General features: G+C 37.9%; 1 protein-coding gene across 1 annotated transcript in view; it reads left to right on the top strand.

Moving 5' to 3' along the window:
* LOC136858065 (microtubule-associated protein futsch) overlaps window positions 1-18,254 on the top strand; it is a 335,767-nt gene that overhangs the window by 215,681 nt on the left and 101,832 nt on the right. The window contains exons 6-8 of the mRNA XM_068225267.1: window positions 166-229; window positions 8,941-9,182; window positions 10,969-11,079. Coding sequence (XP_068081368.1) covers window positions 166-229; window positions 8,941-9,182; window positions 10,969-11,079 — 417 coding nt within the window. The remainder of the gene's footprint in view (window positions 1-165; window positions 230-8,940; window positions 9,183-10,968; window positions 11,080-18,254) is intronic.

The raw sequence follows: 18,254 nt of genomic DNA, 5'->3' as shown, positions 1-18,254 counted from the left end.
TCAACTTTTTATGTGCTGCGTTGATTTGAAAAATTCGAAGAAGCTATCAGGGCCACTATTGCTCTCTTAGATAAACGTCTGCCTATAATAAGTAGCGAAGAGTGGCAAGCTTGTCGTCAACTTTGCGATATTATAGCCATGGAGTTAGAAAATAATACACTACAGGTAGCATTGGTGCTGCACTCGCGTGCAAAGTTGAGCGAGTGCCCTGTTTGGCAAAAGTTGGATTGTTTGGCACTGTCACTACTGGAGTTTCCCAATAAATTTAAGTATATACTTCTCTAAAGGAAAATGCCAGTCGCCTGTGCAGCTTATGGCTGCATACAGAGGTTCATAAAGGGCAGTGGGGTATCATTTCACAGGTATGTTTCCTTAAAATTCATTTCCGCGAGTATAAAATAATATTTTGCATGAAACATCGTCATGTGAATTGGCGTACTTGGGCTGACTTCGCGGCTGATTCCCCGTTGGCGTGAATGAGATTCTTTGGGTTTTACCTTGAAGATTGAAATTAATGTTTTAGGAAATAGAAGGAATGACATTTTCCTTTCACTGAATGGCATGTGCATGATACCGAGCGAGTGGCTGCGGACTGTCAGCTTGCATTCATGAGATAGTGGGTTTGAACCTCACTGTTGGGAACCCTGAAGACGGTATCCATTTTTTACACCAGGCAAATTCTGGGGCTGTACCTTAATTAAGGCCACACTCGTTTCCTTCTCACCCCTAGCTTTTTCCTGCCCCTTAATCGCCATAAGGCCTATCTGTGTCAGTGTGATGTAAAGCAAATTGTTTTTCAGTTCTCTTCAATCATATTTACCACTCTCCCTTTCCATTAACATAAATTATTTTACAAGTTAAAAGCTTAAAGCAAATCATACATGTCAGAAAAGCTAAATAAAAACTCCATAATAGGCCGAAACCTCATCCGAGTGCCGTATTTCCACTTGTAATCACGTTTAGAAAACATTGATGATAATACGAGGGCAGATCAGAAAATAAGTTGCATTTCCCAGTTACGGCCATTTGTTACACCACCTATACAATAGCAACACGACTATAATGACATACACTGTAACATCACTTTTCCACATAGTTTCCAAGAGACTCCAAACATTTCTGCAAACGCACAACCAACTTGTCGATGCCGGATGCATAGAAATTTCCTCCAGCGTTCTGCAATCACTTGGAGACAGCAGCCTTCACCTCCTCATAGGTCTGGAAACGTTGACTACTGAGCTCCGTTTTGAGCTAACCGAACAGATGAAAGTCTCATGGCGCTAGGTCGGGACTGTAGGGTGGATGTTGCCAGACCTCCCACTTGAAACGTTGCAGCAGTTCTCTCGTTTGGTGGGCTTTGTGAGGTGTTGCTTTATCGTGCAACAAAATCACACCAGCGCTCAATTTCCCCTGGCGGTTCTCTTTAATCACTTTACGCAACCAGTGCAACGTTTGACAATACGCCGCCGCGTTGAGCGTTGTTCCTTTCGGCATGAATTCCACGTGCAGCAAACCCTCCATGTCAAAGAACACTGTCTCCATAACCTTACCGGCTGAAGGTTGAACCTTGGCCTTCTTTCGTTGTGGTGATGAGGGGTGCACCCATTCCATTGATGTTCGCTTCGTTTCGGGGGTGAAGTGGTGGACCCACGTTTCGTCGCCTGGGACGATTCGCCGCAGAAACCCGTTGCCGTCTGCGGCATAGCATTGCAAAAATGCCAGGGAGGATTGGAAATGTCCCATGTGCTCATCGATGAGAAGACCCATCTTTGACACAACTTACGATATCCAAGGTCCTCGTGAACAATGGCGAACACACTGCCGTACGACATGTTCAGCTGCGTCGCGATTTCTCTCAGTTTAATGCGCCAGTTCTGTCTAATGATTGCATTCACTCTGTTGACCTTTGCACTGGTCCTGGACGTTGCGGGCCTGCCTTTGCGATGGTTTTCCGTGATATCCGTGCGTCCGGCTTCGAATTGCTGACTCCACTTTATGATACCTTGCCAGGAAATGGCCCGCTCCCCATACACAGCACTAATTTCACAATGAATGTCCGTGCAATTCTTCCTTTTGGCCCATAGGAATCGGATTGTCGCACGCACCTCATATTTGGAGTGAACGTCCAGTTGACGCACCATTGCATTTGGCCGCTATTCACACAATACTAGACGAGACACCACAGCAACCTGCCTAACAGACGTGTGGGCAGTGCTTGTCCCTTTCTCCGCTGTGCCCACGTTTGCGACACCCAGTGTGCTGCTGCGGCGCGTTAGTGCAACTAACCTTTTGATCCACCTACGTAATTGTACCGGAGGTACATCCGCCCGGTGCATTTAAAACTAGCGTCTTGCAGAAGGCCATCTATAACTTTGTCGTCAAACTGTTTGGTGCAAGAAGTTTGGACATTTTTCGACCAATGTCTCTACTATCAACTTATGTGCACCCTCTGGTCCGTGAATGAACAATTAATTTTTGAAGTAATTTTGTGTGTCAAGTTTTCCTAAACTGAATTGTTTATAGTTTGTTTTTGGTGTTCCAAAGTTATCAACACTTCTATCTCTTCCCGCCATTAAGGTTGAAAATATTTCGGAACCTATAATAAAAGGGTTGTGAGAAAATGTGTATATTAGGATAATAGAGAAGAGTAGTGTAGCGGAAGCAAGGGCTTGTACTAATAAGTACTTTAGGAAAGCTTCTGTTGATATAAGATTTTTTGTATCAGTTATTAAGAGGATGAAGGATAAAAGATTGATTTCTAATCCTATTGTTTACCAATTACTTTTAAAATATTAGTGTTGATTGTAAAATATACCTCGACTTTGGTTTCAATTAAAGGAAGGATGTTATCATCTAAAATCAGGTCAAAACTGATTGCAATTTATCGGTTCTTATTTAAGGTAGATTGAGATATCAATACTTTTTGAATGCAAATCAAACGTTATAATTAACTACAACCCTAATATGCTCATTCTAAGGCACCTTGATTTCGTTCATGGTATAAACCTAATAATAAAATAATTTTTAAAAATGTGTTAATGATTGATCATGACCACTCGCTTTAGCATTACCTTTATGATTATCATTCATACTATATGGGTGAATTAATCATACTACTCACATATATTTGCACATATAGTTCCGCAAGGAACACCTCCAGTCCTCATACCTTTTATAGTCTATATTGAAACAGTTAGAAATATTATCCGTTCAGGAACTTTAGCTGTCGTCTAGCAGCTAATATAATTGCAGGCCACCTCCTCCTGACTCTTCTAGGAAATACCGGACCCTCTTTGGTTCTGTCAATACTCTCTATCCTACTTATTGCCCAAATAGTTTTAATAATATTAGAATCAGCTGTAAAAATTTTGTACATTTATTTAAGTAACCAATCAGAAATATTTGATATTTATTAAATTAACCAATAGGAATTGTTGGTGTGTCAGGTTCTCGGACCAAAGAAATCTGGAACCTCCCTCTCCGCTATAAAAGCTGGGACATTTCGTGATGTGTTGTCTTTGTGATCACTCCAGTCAAGAGGTATAGAGTGTGTTCGTAACAGAGGCAAGGGTAAGGGCTTCCTCGTCCATCTTTGGGAGATCCACCAGCTCAAGGTAATGGCAGATTCTGCTTAACAACGTAATAGTCTTTGAAAGCTAGCTCAAGGGGAAGGTTTCGAATTTCTTTGACAATGTAACTTTTATTTCTTAATGTAAATTCTCGTACTAGTTTAAGGAACACGACTGAACTTAGGGAATAAAGAGTGAGGTAGCCTCTTGTATTCCCTCTCAACTTGATATTGAGGTGACTATGAATTTGTAATCTTTAAATCTATCTCTTAATTTTGTAAACTCTCTCTCCATCTAGTCACCTCTAGGCTTAGCCTCTGTAACGTCGGGCCATAAGCCCAACATAGGGTTTCAAGAATTTTCATGTGAATTTCAAGGAGTGCAAGTGTTCGCCTCCTAACCTTTTGATCTTTGGCCAGTAACTTTAACCTTTTGTTTTTACCAAAGACCACGTAGAATGGGTGCTTGTTACCCCTGTTACAGTCAACGTTATTCATTTCAGTTTAAGGCAAATCAGACTGTTGAGCCGATAAGACAGTGAATACTGTTTTTGTTAAATATAGGTTGTGCCTTTGATAGGCCTGGAATGTGAATATTTTAGAGAATAGTCTCCTAAAGTGCAAATTTGTAGAGCAAAGACATTCTTCCTACTAATGTAAAAATTGGGAGATATGTCTCCTTGACTGGTTGAAAGGAGCAGTAGTACTTATGTAAAATTTGTAATTAGGGAACTTCAAGCTCATATTGTTAAATTATATTTTTCTGATTATTCTAGACCTCTCTAAAATTGTTACTTAAGCTTACAAGCTAAACTCTTGTTCCTTATTATTTGTTATTTTCTAACCCTGTTTAAAATTTGAAAAGAAACAAATAATGTAAGGAAAAGAAATATAGCTAAAATTTCACAAAGTTTTAAATTAATCTTACCGAGCTCGATAGCTGCAGTCGCTTAAGTGCGGCCAGTATCCAGTATTCAGGAGATAGTGGGTTCGAACCCCTATGTCGGCAGCCCTGAAAATGGTTTTCTGTGGTTTCCCATTTTCACACCAGGCAAATGCTGGGGCTGTACCTTAATTAAGGCCACGGCCGCTTCCTTCCCACTCCCAGCCCTTCCCTGTCCCATCGTCGCCATAAGACCTATCTGTGTCGGCACGACGTAAAGCAACTAGCAAAAAAAAATTAAATTAATCTTTCGACTCCAGTCCACTGAAAATGTTCTCTTTTCATGGCCATTGGGAATGGTATCATGCATTCAGTTCCTAGCAATTTGATCAGACTTATGTCTTGTAGCCACTACAAATATTGAACTGTAATTTGATATGGAGGTGGCAGTCGTCATCAGCAGTTGTGAAGTCTAGATGACATGTGCAAAAAAACCGATCAGATGGAAGGCTTTACAGGCATTTGCTCTATTAACCAGCATTTCGTCTTAGGTCTGACACTAGACTCATCAAAGTGGGAGAAGACCCTACCCACTGACGCTGGGGTGTATGCAGGTGAACTTATCAGAAGCCCTATATAAGTTCACCTGCATATACCCCATTGTCAGTGGGTAGGATCTGACACATCCCACTCTGATGAGTCTAGTGTCAGACCTAAGACAAAACAATGGTTAATAGAGCAAACACCTGAAAAGCCTTACATCTGATCTGTTTTTTGACATGCTCTATTGGTGGAAAAATATCTAATTCCCTCCTTGGGAACTTAGACATGTGCAAGTTAAATAATCAGTACCACTTGTTGTTCTGAAATGATTTAATGTCCAAACCACATCACTTTGATTCACTCACACTCATTGAGGAGCTCAACTTGTTGACTTATCCTTTTCGGTGTAAAGAAATTGTCCAAACATGATCAGATGTCCACTTTATCCTTCATGCTATCAGAGACTTTTTTCACTTTTCTCTTCAGAATGAGATTCTAAGGCTTCTGTAGTGATCCTACAATTTCAACTAAAATGCTACCTACCATTTTAGTTCGATGTTCTTTCTATGAGTCAATATGTTCTGTTTATAAGCGACAAAAGGTTGGGTTTCTGGTCTTCACAAGAACATTAAAAATAGCAACTCGTTAACACTACCGTCTGGGGTGATGCAAATATTTTTGTTACACGTGTAATTTAGGTATCCTTAAATTTTAATTTATACATAATGTTATTTCTCAACAAAATGTCACCATTAGAATGTTGGCTGGCAGGTTAGGGGAAGTGGTGGTATACAATTTCTAATCACTAAATTCCGTGCCAAAAGCCTGGATTAAATTCCAAACCTCTCCACAGTGTTCATATGGAGTGAGGGCATATGACGCTGTTGATGGTGACTTGTCTGTCGGGTGGGGACATAAAGCCTTGAGTAGACCCATTGATGCTATTCGACAGGAGTAGGCTATGTGCCAGCACTGGGTTTCACCCTCTCACTTCCTGCTGTCATATATCACGTCATTCATTTCATCTCATTAAGTCCTCTAATGAGGTTGATGTCGGGAAGGGCATCTTGTCGCAAATACTTGCTATGAAGTTTCATCTCACTTCATACCTGTCCCCGTAGAGAAATGGGACAAAGGTTGGACGTAGATACATAGCTTTATTTTTCATCAGCTTAAATAATAAGTTCATACATAACTTTATATCTTACCATCTTAAATAATTAATCATAATTTCTATTCCATTAATAATAATAATAATAATAATAATAATAATAATCATATAGCCTCAGCTGCCATTGTACACACCTTCTGAAGTGGTGCCATCTGGGTGGCCTGCCTACCAGTTTCAACATTGCAGTTCTGCTGCTATCCAGCCATAAAGTTGAATTGTACTGAACGGATACTACGGCCAACTTAATTTGCTTTTGTTGTATGACACTGAGTGCACCACAGGTCTTTACCAAGAACAGTTACATGGAATGCAGAGATTTTTTTACCATTCTTCAAATATCTACTACCTCAGCTGGGATCGAACCTGCAAACTTGAGGTCATGAGTTGGACCCTCTGCCTTTCATCCACTGAGGCAGCTCTATCAACAAAATGTAAATGTTGAAGGGAAAAAAACTTGCACCCTGAAGGTAGACAAAGCTATTAAATTGCATAGATATTTCTTAAATTATTTGTGAAATTCTCAGCAAATTCCACTGGACATAATTAAACATATTTTATTACACCTACTAGAATTAATAAGTAACTCATAGGTGCTCAATCAAATAAATCAGCACTGATCTGCATTTAGGACCGTCGCCCAGTTGTTTTGTTTTCACATGATTTCAAAGAAGTTGGAAATTTATTGAAGATCTCAATTGTTACATTATTCCAATCCACAATTCCGCTTCCTATAAACTATTTATCCCAATTTTCCCTCTTGAATACCAATTTTATCTTCATTTTATGATCTTTCCAACTTTAAAAAACTAACTCAAGCTTATTCATCTACTAATATCATTCCACGCAATCTCCCTTTTGATAATTTGGAAGATACCCCTTAGTTGAACTGTTGTCTCTTAACTTTGAAGTCTCCCCGGCTTAAAGTTTGCAGCATTTTTAGTAACACTACTCTTTTGTTGGAAGTGACCCAAGAAGAGAACAAAAATGGATGAGAGAAATGTGAAGGCAATGTTGCAGATTCTTTCAAGAAGTTGATGTCTTTGCATGAATGAGGCGTAAGTAAATAAAGTGTCAGTCGCATTTTAAATTAATTAAAGCAGAAGCCCTACATATCCAAGTTACTTCCCGCTGTGAATAAGGAATGAGGACGACCCAGATAAGCGTGTTGATTTTTTTGAGTGGATTGTTGATGTGTGCAGCGGTAGCAAACATTTATTTATTTGATTGTTTGGTCTGATAACGTAACTCAAAAATTGAATGGAAGTGTCAGCCACCACAATTATGTGCACTAGATAGACAGTGGTGGGTTAACAGTGTAGTATGTCTGCCAGAGGACTAGTGAGAAGAGGTGAAATATATGTTGATGGAAAGGATTGTGCCAGCTGTTCATCAACTCTGCTTTTTCCAGTTGAACGGTGCATTATCACATTACCATCGAGATGTACAGGCGCTCATGGATGAAACGTTTGTGGAGAGGTGGATAGGACGACGAGGAAGTGTCGAGTATGCACCCAGATCTCCCGGTTCAATGGTTGTGGTTGGGAACTCTGAAGAACAGTGTGTATCACAAAGTCACAGACACTGGATGTCATGAGAGACATGGTTGTGACTGTGAGTGTACTCCAGTGGAAACCTTATAAGCTGCTTTTGTCACTCTGCAATACAGCGTTTTTGATGACGCATTGTTGCTGTTGGCGGTCATCCTGAACATTTGTAATAAAGAAAAAGTTCATGCTTCTTGTTATTTTTGCTCTAGTTCCTAATGTTAAAAAATTGTGAACATATTTGAGACACATTGTATATTTAATACCATATAAGGCAAATTTGGCTAATTTTACAGTATGAAAGCATTTGTTGAATCATTTCAGCAAAAAAAGGTTGTAAGAATATTCCGTCTGTATGATAACCAGTCAGTTGAAATACCTTGATTAGATGATATAATCACTCTTTAATGCAAATTAATTTTACCGAGGTAAAATAATGCTTTAAAATGTTGGAGATAATTATACATAGTTCAAGGAGCTCGGATAATTTCGCAGTACATCTTGGATAATTTCGCTGTTGTACTCAGAAAGTTTTCAAGAACTCGATTCTTATTTTACTATCTAGTTTAATGTAATGTATGCAACAAACTTGTTACATAAACTTAAGTACATTTTATATCAGAAAATATTTATTTTATTGATTATTTATTAATTAATTATTAGTGAATTAACAGATTGGAATATTAATTTAACCAATTTCTTTAATCTGAAATTTATGAAATAAATAAATGCAAGGCACTAAGTTATATGAACCATAGAATTTGTCCTCTGAAAGTTGCCAAAAGGTAAGAATGAATTAACAAATTAATTGACTGATATCTTGTGTTAATTAGTTCATCTGAATCGGTCTCTGAGCATAAGCGGCATATGAATTCCACGAAGTATGGCTTCAGTCCTTAACCCTCCAGTACTCGCGCGGGGTAATAAATTACCCCAACCTTTGGAAAACGGCCGCCGGTTTTTTTTCTGCCACGTACTGCACATTGGGCTGTTGTGTACCTTTCAAGGACACTGTGTGCCGCCTCCTCAGCTGTCTGTCATAAATCTTCGTGCATTAGTACGTTTCCAGCAGTGACACAAAGTGCACTGGGGCAACATATTGCCCCATGCGAGCACTGGCGGAAGTAATATGGCAGACTCGTGTTTTGTTAATTTTCATTCTTGCGTGTGTGTTTATTGTGTGAATGACTAGTTACTTTAGTATATACGGTAAATATGAGTCCTGATATAGCCGGGATCATTAGCAAGGACCAGGAACTAATTCGTCAACTCCTTTCTGAACTACCTGACGAAGAATTAGTGGATTCAGAACATGACGGTGAAGAGGACAACATAGAAACATCAGAGCATGATTCACTCTCAGAACAGGATGTCAGTGACTTACTTGAAGAGGACTGTGCCAATGCATCAGGGAGTGAACATGACGACGCTTCTAACAGGCCCTGCCAAAACTACATATATGGACGTGATGGTGTGACTAAATGAAACACCGTAGTGCCTCCTAAAAACATTTGTACTCGTGCTCACAGCGAAGTTTCATAGTACTTGCCTGGGTCTAGGCTGAAAACACGTGGCGTTACGGATCCAATGACATTGTTCAATTTTTTATTGATGAAAGCTCAATTGCAATGGAACTGGTGAAATTTAGGATGGCCGTTAGAGCGGACCAAACAAGTTTGCCTCGCAGTATCAGAGTGAAAGCCTTGCAAATTAGTTGAAATGGTAAAGAAGAAATTTCCCAGACCTCTCTGACTCCACCCTTGAAGATAGACACCAAGATCATCCGGACGATGTGCTGTATGTTCTAGAAGCCAGGACAGGAAAAGCTGAAACTCTTGTGTGATATGTGAAAAGTATGTGTGTCAAGACCATTTCAGTACCGTGTGTGAAGAATGTCCCAACAAGAAAACCTGTAGTGACTAAAAGAGACTAAACGTCAGTGTTCAAATAATAATGAAGTGTGATTGATTTTCATATTTCTAGTTTTTAAGACTACATGAACTCGAGTATTATTATGAACGAAATTTTCTGCTTTGAAGCTATGCAAGATATCTATTTTCTGAATGGTGTATATATTAATGGCAAGAATAGGAGTTATATTAATTGTGGTTTATTCATTTAGTCAGGTGGGTCATGAAAAGACCATAATTTCATTTTTTAAGTTACAGTAAATATACATGAAAGAATGAGGTAATATTTTACCCCGCGTGAGCACTGGCGTGACAAAACTCCGCACGAGTACTGGAGGGTTAACTTGCCTCTTGCTTTGGACATACGTAATAATAAATGTTAACCCAATAACTTTACACTTACGGATTTCTACCATTTTAACTATTTTATGAACTTAAACGCTGCTAAGTAATTTGAATCTCGCACCGAGAAAATTCACATTACACACCACAGAAACTGCTCTCGCTGCAGCCAATGGAAACTAACGTTAAGAAATTTAAGACCAGCAAAAAGATATTACGAAGAAATTATTTAATATTAAATTTCAAAATAAACAGAAAAATAAGAATAATATAATAACTGCATTTTTGTAATCACAGTTCTACATACACTAATGATATCAGTCTACAAACAACACTGCTCCTCAGATGGACCTAGTGCAGAGAAATCTCACAGCAACAGATGAAGACAGTGCTGTAATTTCCACAAGAATGCCTTGCAGTGGATCATTCTTATTGAAACATATTCCAAAGGATGCTGCTATCAAACGGTGACTTTTCAAAGTTAAATGAACTCGCTTTATTTCTCAGCAAATTCCTATACGAAATACTGCTAAATTAGCTGAGTTCACTGCAGTATGTACACACATGGATAGTTGATAAATTTGAAAGCTTTTACAATTTTAATAGTAAAATTAAAATATGTTCCTCTGTTAGGTTTCTCAACACATATATTGTAATTCCATGCTGTGACTTTTGGCACTGTTGTTCTTACAAACATATTTTCATTTTAAAAAATTAAATTTTAGATACCCTGAAATTTTTCAGCAAAAGATCAGTGAAATCAGTCTATATAAATGTGAATTTTGCATTTAAAAAGCATCCATTTCACAATTGTAACAAATTATTGCAAGATGCATTTAATTCTTGAGTTTTGCTAATTGTTTGGGAGGTTTTTTGGGGAGGATGAGGTGGTAGGTGGACAACTCCGACCCTGGTACAATATATTTACTTAGAATATCATGTTGGTTAGAATGGAATGTATTTTTGCCGTATTGGGATGCTGCTTACTCTTATGTTTCTTTTACCAGGTTGGAAATGTCTTGCAAGTAGTGCCTGCCGAACAGCTGCCATCTGGTAATGTAGTGGATCCACCATCAACCTCACAGTCCTATGTCCTTCAGGCAGGCAATATGTTGCAAGTAAGTGTATCTTATTATGTTTGCAGTAGTAGTCCCTTGAGTAAAATGAACCATAATATGTACCTAATACCATCGCCCTTTAGTATAGGCTCCGTGCGTTGCTGGGAAAAATGCACTGCTGCGCTGCGAGTGGCGAACATTGTAAGTTAATATTACATGTGATAAATATCATTCTTGATCCATATTGATGATATTTTGATTGGAACAATAAGTTAATTTATTGAATTCACCACCTAATCAATACAATAAGTCTTGTCTTAGTTGATTTACTTTGGCATGTTAACTAAAATGGTACATGTTTTGCCTTGAATTTAGGCATCATCAGCCATTATCTTAACCTTAAAAATAGAATCAGGCACCTGATTTACATATACATGAAATAAAAAATTTTTTTTTTTTTTTAAAACCTTGGAGAGACTTGAACTAAAATTAACATATGGTAAGAGACTTGTAATGAAGTTGGTTTTAAAGATATTACAATGAGTGGGGAAATATATAATTGGTGAGAGTAGTAGTGATATTGACATTAGAAGGCTTCTATTATAATTAAAATGAACAAAGCAACAGTCTGTTATGAACGAGAGATAGGATTGCTAAAAAATTTTATGTTGGCTGACCAGCCGTTTCAACGAAAAGGACGATAAAATTCGTATATAATAAATAATGTAGAATAAAATAATAATGAAATATGGTCAAGTGACCAGCAATTATTTGTTTACAAGAGATAAGTCGAAAGTCGATGGCATATGGTGATGTGGTTCAGTTTGATAAAAAAATACGAAGTTGAAGTTTAAGAACGATGTTTAAATAGGACCTTTATGGACCATCTCAATTTGATGCAATGCTGCAATGATGTTAAGAGTGTGGGTTGACATTCTAGTCGAAACAGAAGTGTGACAGTTGAATCATTAGACGATGGTGAGGGTAATTTGTTGCTTTATTACCTGAACGTTATTGTCGACTGTCGGCTTCTTACTCCGAGTGTTATAGCTGTATGTTTGAGTTGGAGGTGGAACTCGACTAGAATGTCAACCCACATTCTTAACATCATTGCAACATTGCATCAAATTGAGATGGTCCATAAAGTACCTAATTAAACATCGTTCTTCAACTTCAACTTCATATTTTTTTATCAAATTGAACCACATCACCAAATGCCATCGACTTTCGACTTATCTCTTGTAAACAAATAATTGCTGGTCACTTGACCCTATTTCATTACTATTTTATCCTAAATTATTTATTATATACGATTTTTATCGTCTTTTTCGTTGTAACCACTGGTCGGCCAACATAAAATTTTTTAGCAATCCTATCTCTCGTTCATAACAGACTGTTGCTTTGTTCATTTTAATTATAATAGAAGTCTTCTAGTGTCAATATCACTACTACTTTCACCAATTATATATTTCCCCACTCATTGTAATATCTTTAAAACCAACTTCATTACACTCTTACCATATGTTAATTTTAGTTCAAGTCTCTCCAAGGTTTGTAAAATAAATTGTTTTATTTCATGAATATGTAAATCAGGTGCCTGATTCTATTTTTAAGGTTAAGATAATGACTGATGATGCCTAAATTCAAGGCAAAACATGTACCATTTTAGTTAACATGCCAAAGTAAATCAACTAAGACAAGACTTATTGTATTGATTAGGTGGTGAATTCAATAAATTAACTTATTGTTCCAATCATTGTAAGTTAATGCGATCACCGCGCACATATCTCTGTCATTTCACAGTGTGTTGCCATGGCTGACTAAATAATAACAGTGGGATTTCAGAATGTTTTATGCAACAACAATCGGCCAAATTATTCAAAACATCCAGAAAGTGGTCATGTATTAAATTTACAAGAAAAACTGTTCCCAGGAGATACAGTAGCAACAGAGCGAATAACTGCAAATATGATAAGAGAGAAACGTTGGTTGACTAAAGACACTACAATTTCACGATAGAGGCAACATAGTAATTTATGTATTATTTGTGGCGATAACGAGATTAATTTTTCATGTACACATTCAACAATGCTGTCTTCAGAAAAATATATGTGCCCTATCTCTAATACGATATCATGTTAGCGTAGGTTAATGTTGCGAGGGAGGTCTTGGTTAAAGAATAAACATATTTCCATGAAATGTAATCATATTTTTGCTGCTATTTATAGTTTACTCAGAACATGTCACCTCGCTTACTGATCAACCCTGTGAATGGTCTGGACGTCGCATCTCAAAAGCGGGGAAAGAGAAATAGGTACATCAAAGAGAAGAGCTTAGAGGAACTTTTTTCCGACAAAAAGGCACAGGTTTGATATTGGACCAATTGAAAATATCAGAATATCTTAACGTTGCCAATAAATTATTGACCGGGTGAGTTGGCCGTGCGGTGAAGGGCGTGCAGCTGCGAGCTTGCGTCCGGGAGATAGTGGGTTCGAGCCCCACTGTCGGCAGCCCTGAAGATGGTTTTCTGTGGTTTCCCATTTTCACACCAAGCAAATGCTGGGGCTGTACCTTAATAATTAAGGCCATGGCCACTTCCTTCCCACTTCTAAACCTTGCCTATCCCCTAGTCGCCATAAGACCTATCTGTTTCGGTGCGACGTAAAACAAATTGTAAATAAAAAAATATTGTGTCTGTATTTATAATATGATCGTGACCACCTGTGTAATATAACGGTTAGTGCTACTAGTATCCTTCGTCGGGGGCCCGGGCTTGATTCTCGATACCGACAGAAAGTTAAGATTGACATGAAGGTACGTGCAGCTCATATTCATTAGGGGTTGCTTGAAAAGAGTTGCACCACCTCGGGGCGAGTACAGAACTTTACGTATGTAAAATGCGGTATTTCTGTGAGCTATTGATATTGTGTAATGGAGGCCTATTTCTATAATTAGCCTATATCTGTCTGCTGCCTTTCTAAATCCATTTCATGAGGTGGTTACAGAATACTATAAAATTTCACATTGTGGTCTACAGTACATTAGGGTATGTTATTCTTATTATTATTTATTTTGCACACTTTTGTGGTAATGATATTCAAGAATTGTACAGATTTTAGGAAATCAAAGCAGAATTTATACTGCAGTTTTACATAGAATTTGTACCCATAAATTTCCGTACAATTCCAGTCGTGGCAATGACCACTGTCTTCTGCATAGTCTTGTAGATGTTGGTGTTCACATCCAACTTCTTCTTCATTATTATTATTATTATTATTATTATTATTATTATTATTATTATTATTATTATTATTATTATTATTATTATTATTATTATGGCTATCATTAAGGCTGTGTTGATAGAATACAATGTATCTGTTACAGTACGATGTGTGTGCTTTAAAAAATATGGCCTATTGCAGCTTACTTTGAAATTTAACGTTGCTATAATATTTTTTTTGTAATTGTTAAGCTCTGCATTATAGTATGTATTAATGCAGCCAAGAACAAGCACATCATTCTGTCGGAACGTTGTAACATTAAAAAATAATCATCTGAAGACAGCACTGTAAAATAATTGAATAAATGCATGTAAACATCACACATATTCCACCTTATGGTGAACTGTTGGTAAAGATGCATCTAAGTAATTCTTGTAGTATCCACCCGCAGTAGCACAGTGCTATACGCACAGAGCCTATACATAACACCTCCCCAATTTAAGAACAAAGGCAAACAACAATAAGTACTCACTTTCTCCACCGGAGAGCTGCAAGGGTGCAGTAGTCAGAGCAAGATTCCCTGCACGCTGCTACCGCAACTGTTATATTTATTTGTTTAATTAATTAATTATTAGATACAGCCTCTGAACGGCCATTTTACACTAATAATAATAAGAAGAAGAAGTAGTTAAATGAGTATAAAAGATAACAGTCGGTATAAACAACAATATTAAGTATCAACAGTAAATTATTAAGTTATTAACAATAACAGTGTAACAACAGTTGCCAGGGTCGGTTACAGAGTTAGGAAAAAAGGTCTGGGTTGAATGGACGGAAGAAAATGGAAACCTGGAGCCTATTCCACAAAAGTATGGTCTTGTACATTACAAGTTACTAGTATGGGTTCTTGTAATGTATGGAGTTGTACATTTCCGTTCCACAAAAGATTGAAAGTCTCTTATATATTACCAGTGAATTGTTACAAGTTTTACAAGTGACGACATATCAATAAACATACTGCGTCATAGCATGAATCAGCTGTGTATCTTCGTATTTCATTCCTTGAATTAGGTTATGCCTGCCTCATTTATCGTAATATCGTATTTTAAGTTATGTTATGCAGCAAAGATTCAAAGAACTCTAATATTTCTATGAATTTCTTATGCTACAATGTTGTTTTCCAGTTTGTTTCTTTGATGATAGGAAATTACTCTGTTATTATCATCCATTCTGTTCTTCCGCTATCTTCGCATATGTTCCCCAATAGTTTGACATACCTTGGTAGTTGAGCTGCTCGATTAAGTGGTATGCTCCGAGCTGTCAGTGGAGAGATGGCGTGGAAGGACATCAGTAGACGAATAAGTCTGAGTGGTGTCTTTAAAAGTAGAAAAGATCACAATATGAAGATAAAGTTGGAGTTCAAGAGGACCAATTGGGGCAAATATTCATTTATAGGAAGGGGGGTTAGGGATTGGAATAACTTACCAAGGGAAATGTTCAATAATTTTCCAATTTCTTTGCGATCATTTAACCTTTTCATTGCTGAGATAAATTCTCTTTTGTAAAAGCCCTGTGCTGAATTATTTTTAATAATTAACTTCAATACTTAAAAGTCGGAAATAAGATGGGAAAAACCGGAGGGTTCTTGCCTGCTTGTCATATATTTTTTATGATAAATATGGAAGGTCCTAAACTGATTTTTCTAACACAAAATTAGCTACATGTTGCGCAGGAAATTCAAGGTTGTCCAACATACAAGGCCAACAATTGAACAAAAATCAAACTAATAATTAAAATTAACAGTAAAAAGCTCAACTTACATGTTTCAGTGGCTACAGGTGGTCCTAGCTGTCCACTTCCAAGCACCGATATATAACTAAACTGAAGACAATAAGGGGTGTCTAAAATGAGTAAATATGTATCTAAATTTTACGGTAAAATATTATTCACGATAAAACAATGGGAATGCATTAAAAATTCCTATACATCTTGGTTTGATATCAAAATAAAAAGTGGTTCAGACCAGTTAATCAAGGGTTGTACAAAACTGGTAATTCCAGAACTGTGGGTAGCCTACATTTTTTTTTCAAATCGCATGTCTTCTTTGGAAGTGTTCATTCACACGAAACAAGTTCATCTCCTTCAGTACCTTACCAGGGTATGGTAGTTTCTGAAGCAGGGGTGTACACAGAGTCCAACGTCGCATTTTTCACACATATATCTACTTTCTTTCCTCTTTTTCTCATCAAGCGTGGTGTTTGAACACACATGGCAGTACCTGGCAGGAAATTTCTTCTTCGGGGTGGGTGGTACAGGGGAAGGAAAATGTTTCTCTGTCAGTCTAAGCGGTTTGTCCCCGGCTGGTTGGACAACTTCTGTACTTTCATTATAATCGGTGTCATCACTATCATCATTATTCTCGAAATCACTAAAATTGGAATATTCGTCTTCCGATTCTAATGTGGATAGCACTCTTACAACCTTGGATTCGGTAAGATCACGCACTTTACTGGTGGTCGACATACTGTAGTTTACTCATCCCTGACGCGGTTCTCACTGCTAGCTTGCATGCCGGACATACCGCAGAGCAGCTCATAAAGCAGAGTGTCGTATTTTTCTCAATAACTCGTGAGTGAATCAACAGATTGTCAGTTCGTAAGCTCCTATCTACAGCAGAGAGATGCGTGTATCCACCCACGGAGTTTGAATGACTTCTTATGTCAACATTGGGAGTATTGCGTTGATAAAGTCAGAAGAAAGTCACGCTCGCAATATTACGGACGCAGCTGAGCAGGTTAAGAAAAGGCTAGGAAAACAACAGATACGGAATCTGCCACCTGGGCGACTGCCCGAAATGCAGATCAGTAGTGACTGACTGATATTGGATATTCTGCTCTTTTATGATTCCAGGAATTTCCTTCATGGAACATGTTTGTTCAGTATTTTCAAGCCAACGAACAATTTGAGGAAATTTTATATCATTTATTGCAGCTAACATAGAATGTATTGACCTACAGACCAAAGATTTTGCCATCCCATGCACATCTGCAATACCATGGTACTGACTACCATTTTCTAGCCAATGTATATAGTGATGTTAGTAACTGTTGTTCAGCAGAGAGAGAGATTTCTTTCTTTCGTAGGATGTTTTAACCTATGCCAAGTATCTATCACAGTTCTTCCACTTGTATTGTGCTTAACCTAAAACGCTCATTGTATTCAAATACAGTGTTAAACTGGAAGTTTATTCTTTCCCTATACAGATGGTAGTTTTCATTTTCATCACCATCACTATCACAACTGCTAGACCACATATTTATCGAAATGTATTTGAAGTGAGTGTCCTTTCACTGGTAGAGAATACTTCCCAATTCGCTAGCAAGTTACAAGTGGAACACACCCATAAAAAAATGCTGGTAATTTGTAAGAGTGAAGTACAACTGTAGAAAATTCTTTTGTGGAACAGAAACTCTGGTATTTGTACTAGTTACTAGAGAATTTACTTGTAATGTACAAGACCATACTTTTGTGGAATAGGCCCCTGGAGAGGACTTCAAAGGAATCTTTTAATTTTTTTGTTTGAAGGATGCAAAAGGTGTGAATATGTCAATGATGGTTTTTCTGTTGATCAGCTTTGCTGTTTAAATTTTTCACCCTCTTGAAACACTCAGTCACTTCATCTCCAATGTTTTTTAAGATAATCGGGATACCTGATCTAATTTCTCATCATGGTTTGAACTGTCACTTGAGTCACACTTTAAAACCTCCAAAACCGGGCGAGTTGGCCGTGCGCGTAGAGGCGCGCGGCTGTGAGCTTGCATCCGGGAGATCGTGGGTTCGAGCCCCACTGTCGGCAGCCCTGAAGATGGTTTTCCGTGGTTTCCCATTTTCACACCAGGCGAATGCTGGGGCTGTACCTTAATTAAGGCCACGGCCGCTTCCTTCCAACTCCTAGGCCTTTCCTATCCCATCGTCGCCATAAGACCTATCTGTGTCGGTGCGACGTAAAGCAAA

This window comes from Anabrus simplex, chromosome 1, assembly GCF_040414725.1.
Source record: "Anabrus simplex isolate iqAnaSimp1 chromosome 1, ASM4041472v1, whole genome shotgun sequence".
NCBI lineage: Eukaryota > Metazoa > Arthropoda > Insecta > Orthoptera > Tettigoniidae > Anabrus > Anabrus simplex.
Note: the sequence above shows the minus strand (reverse complement) of the source record. Positions and strands in the feature narration are given on the sequence as shown.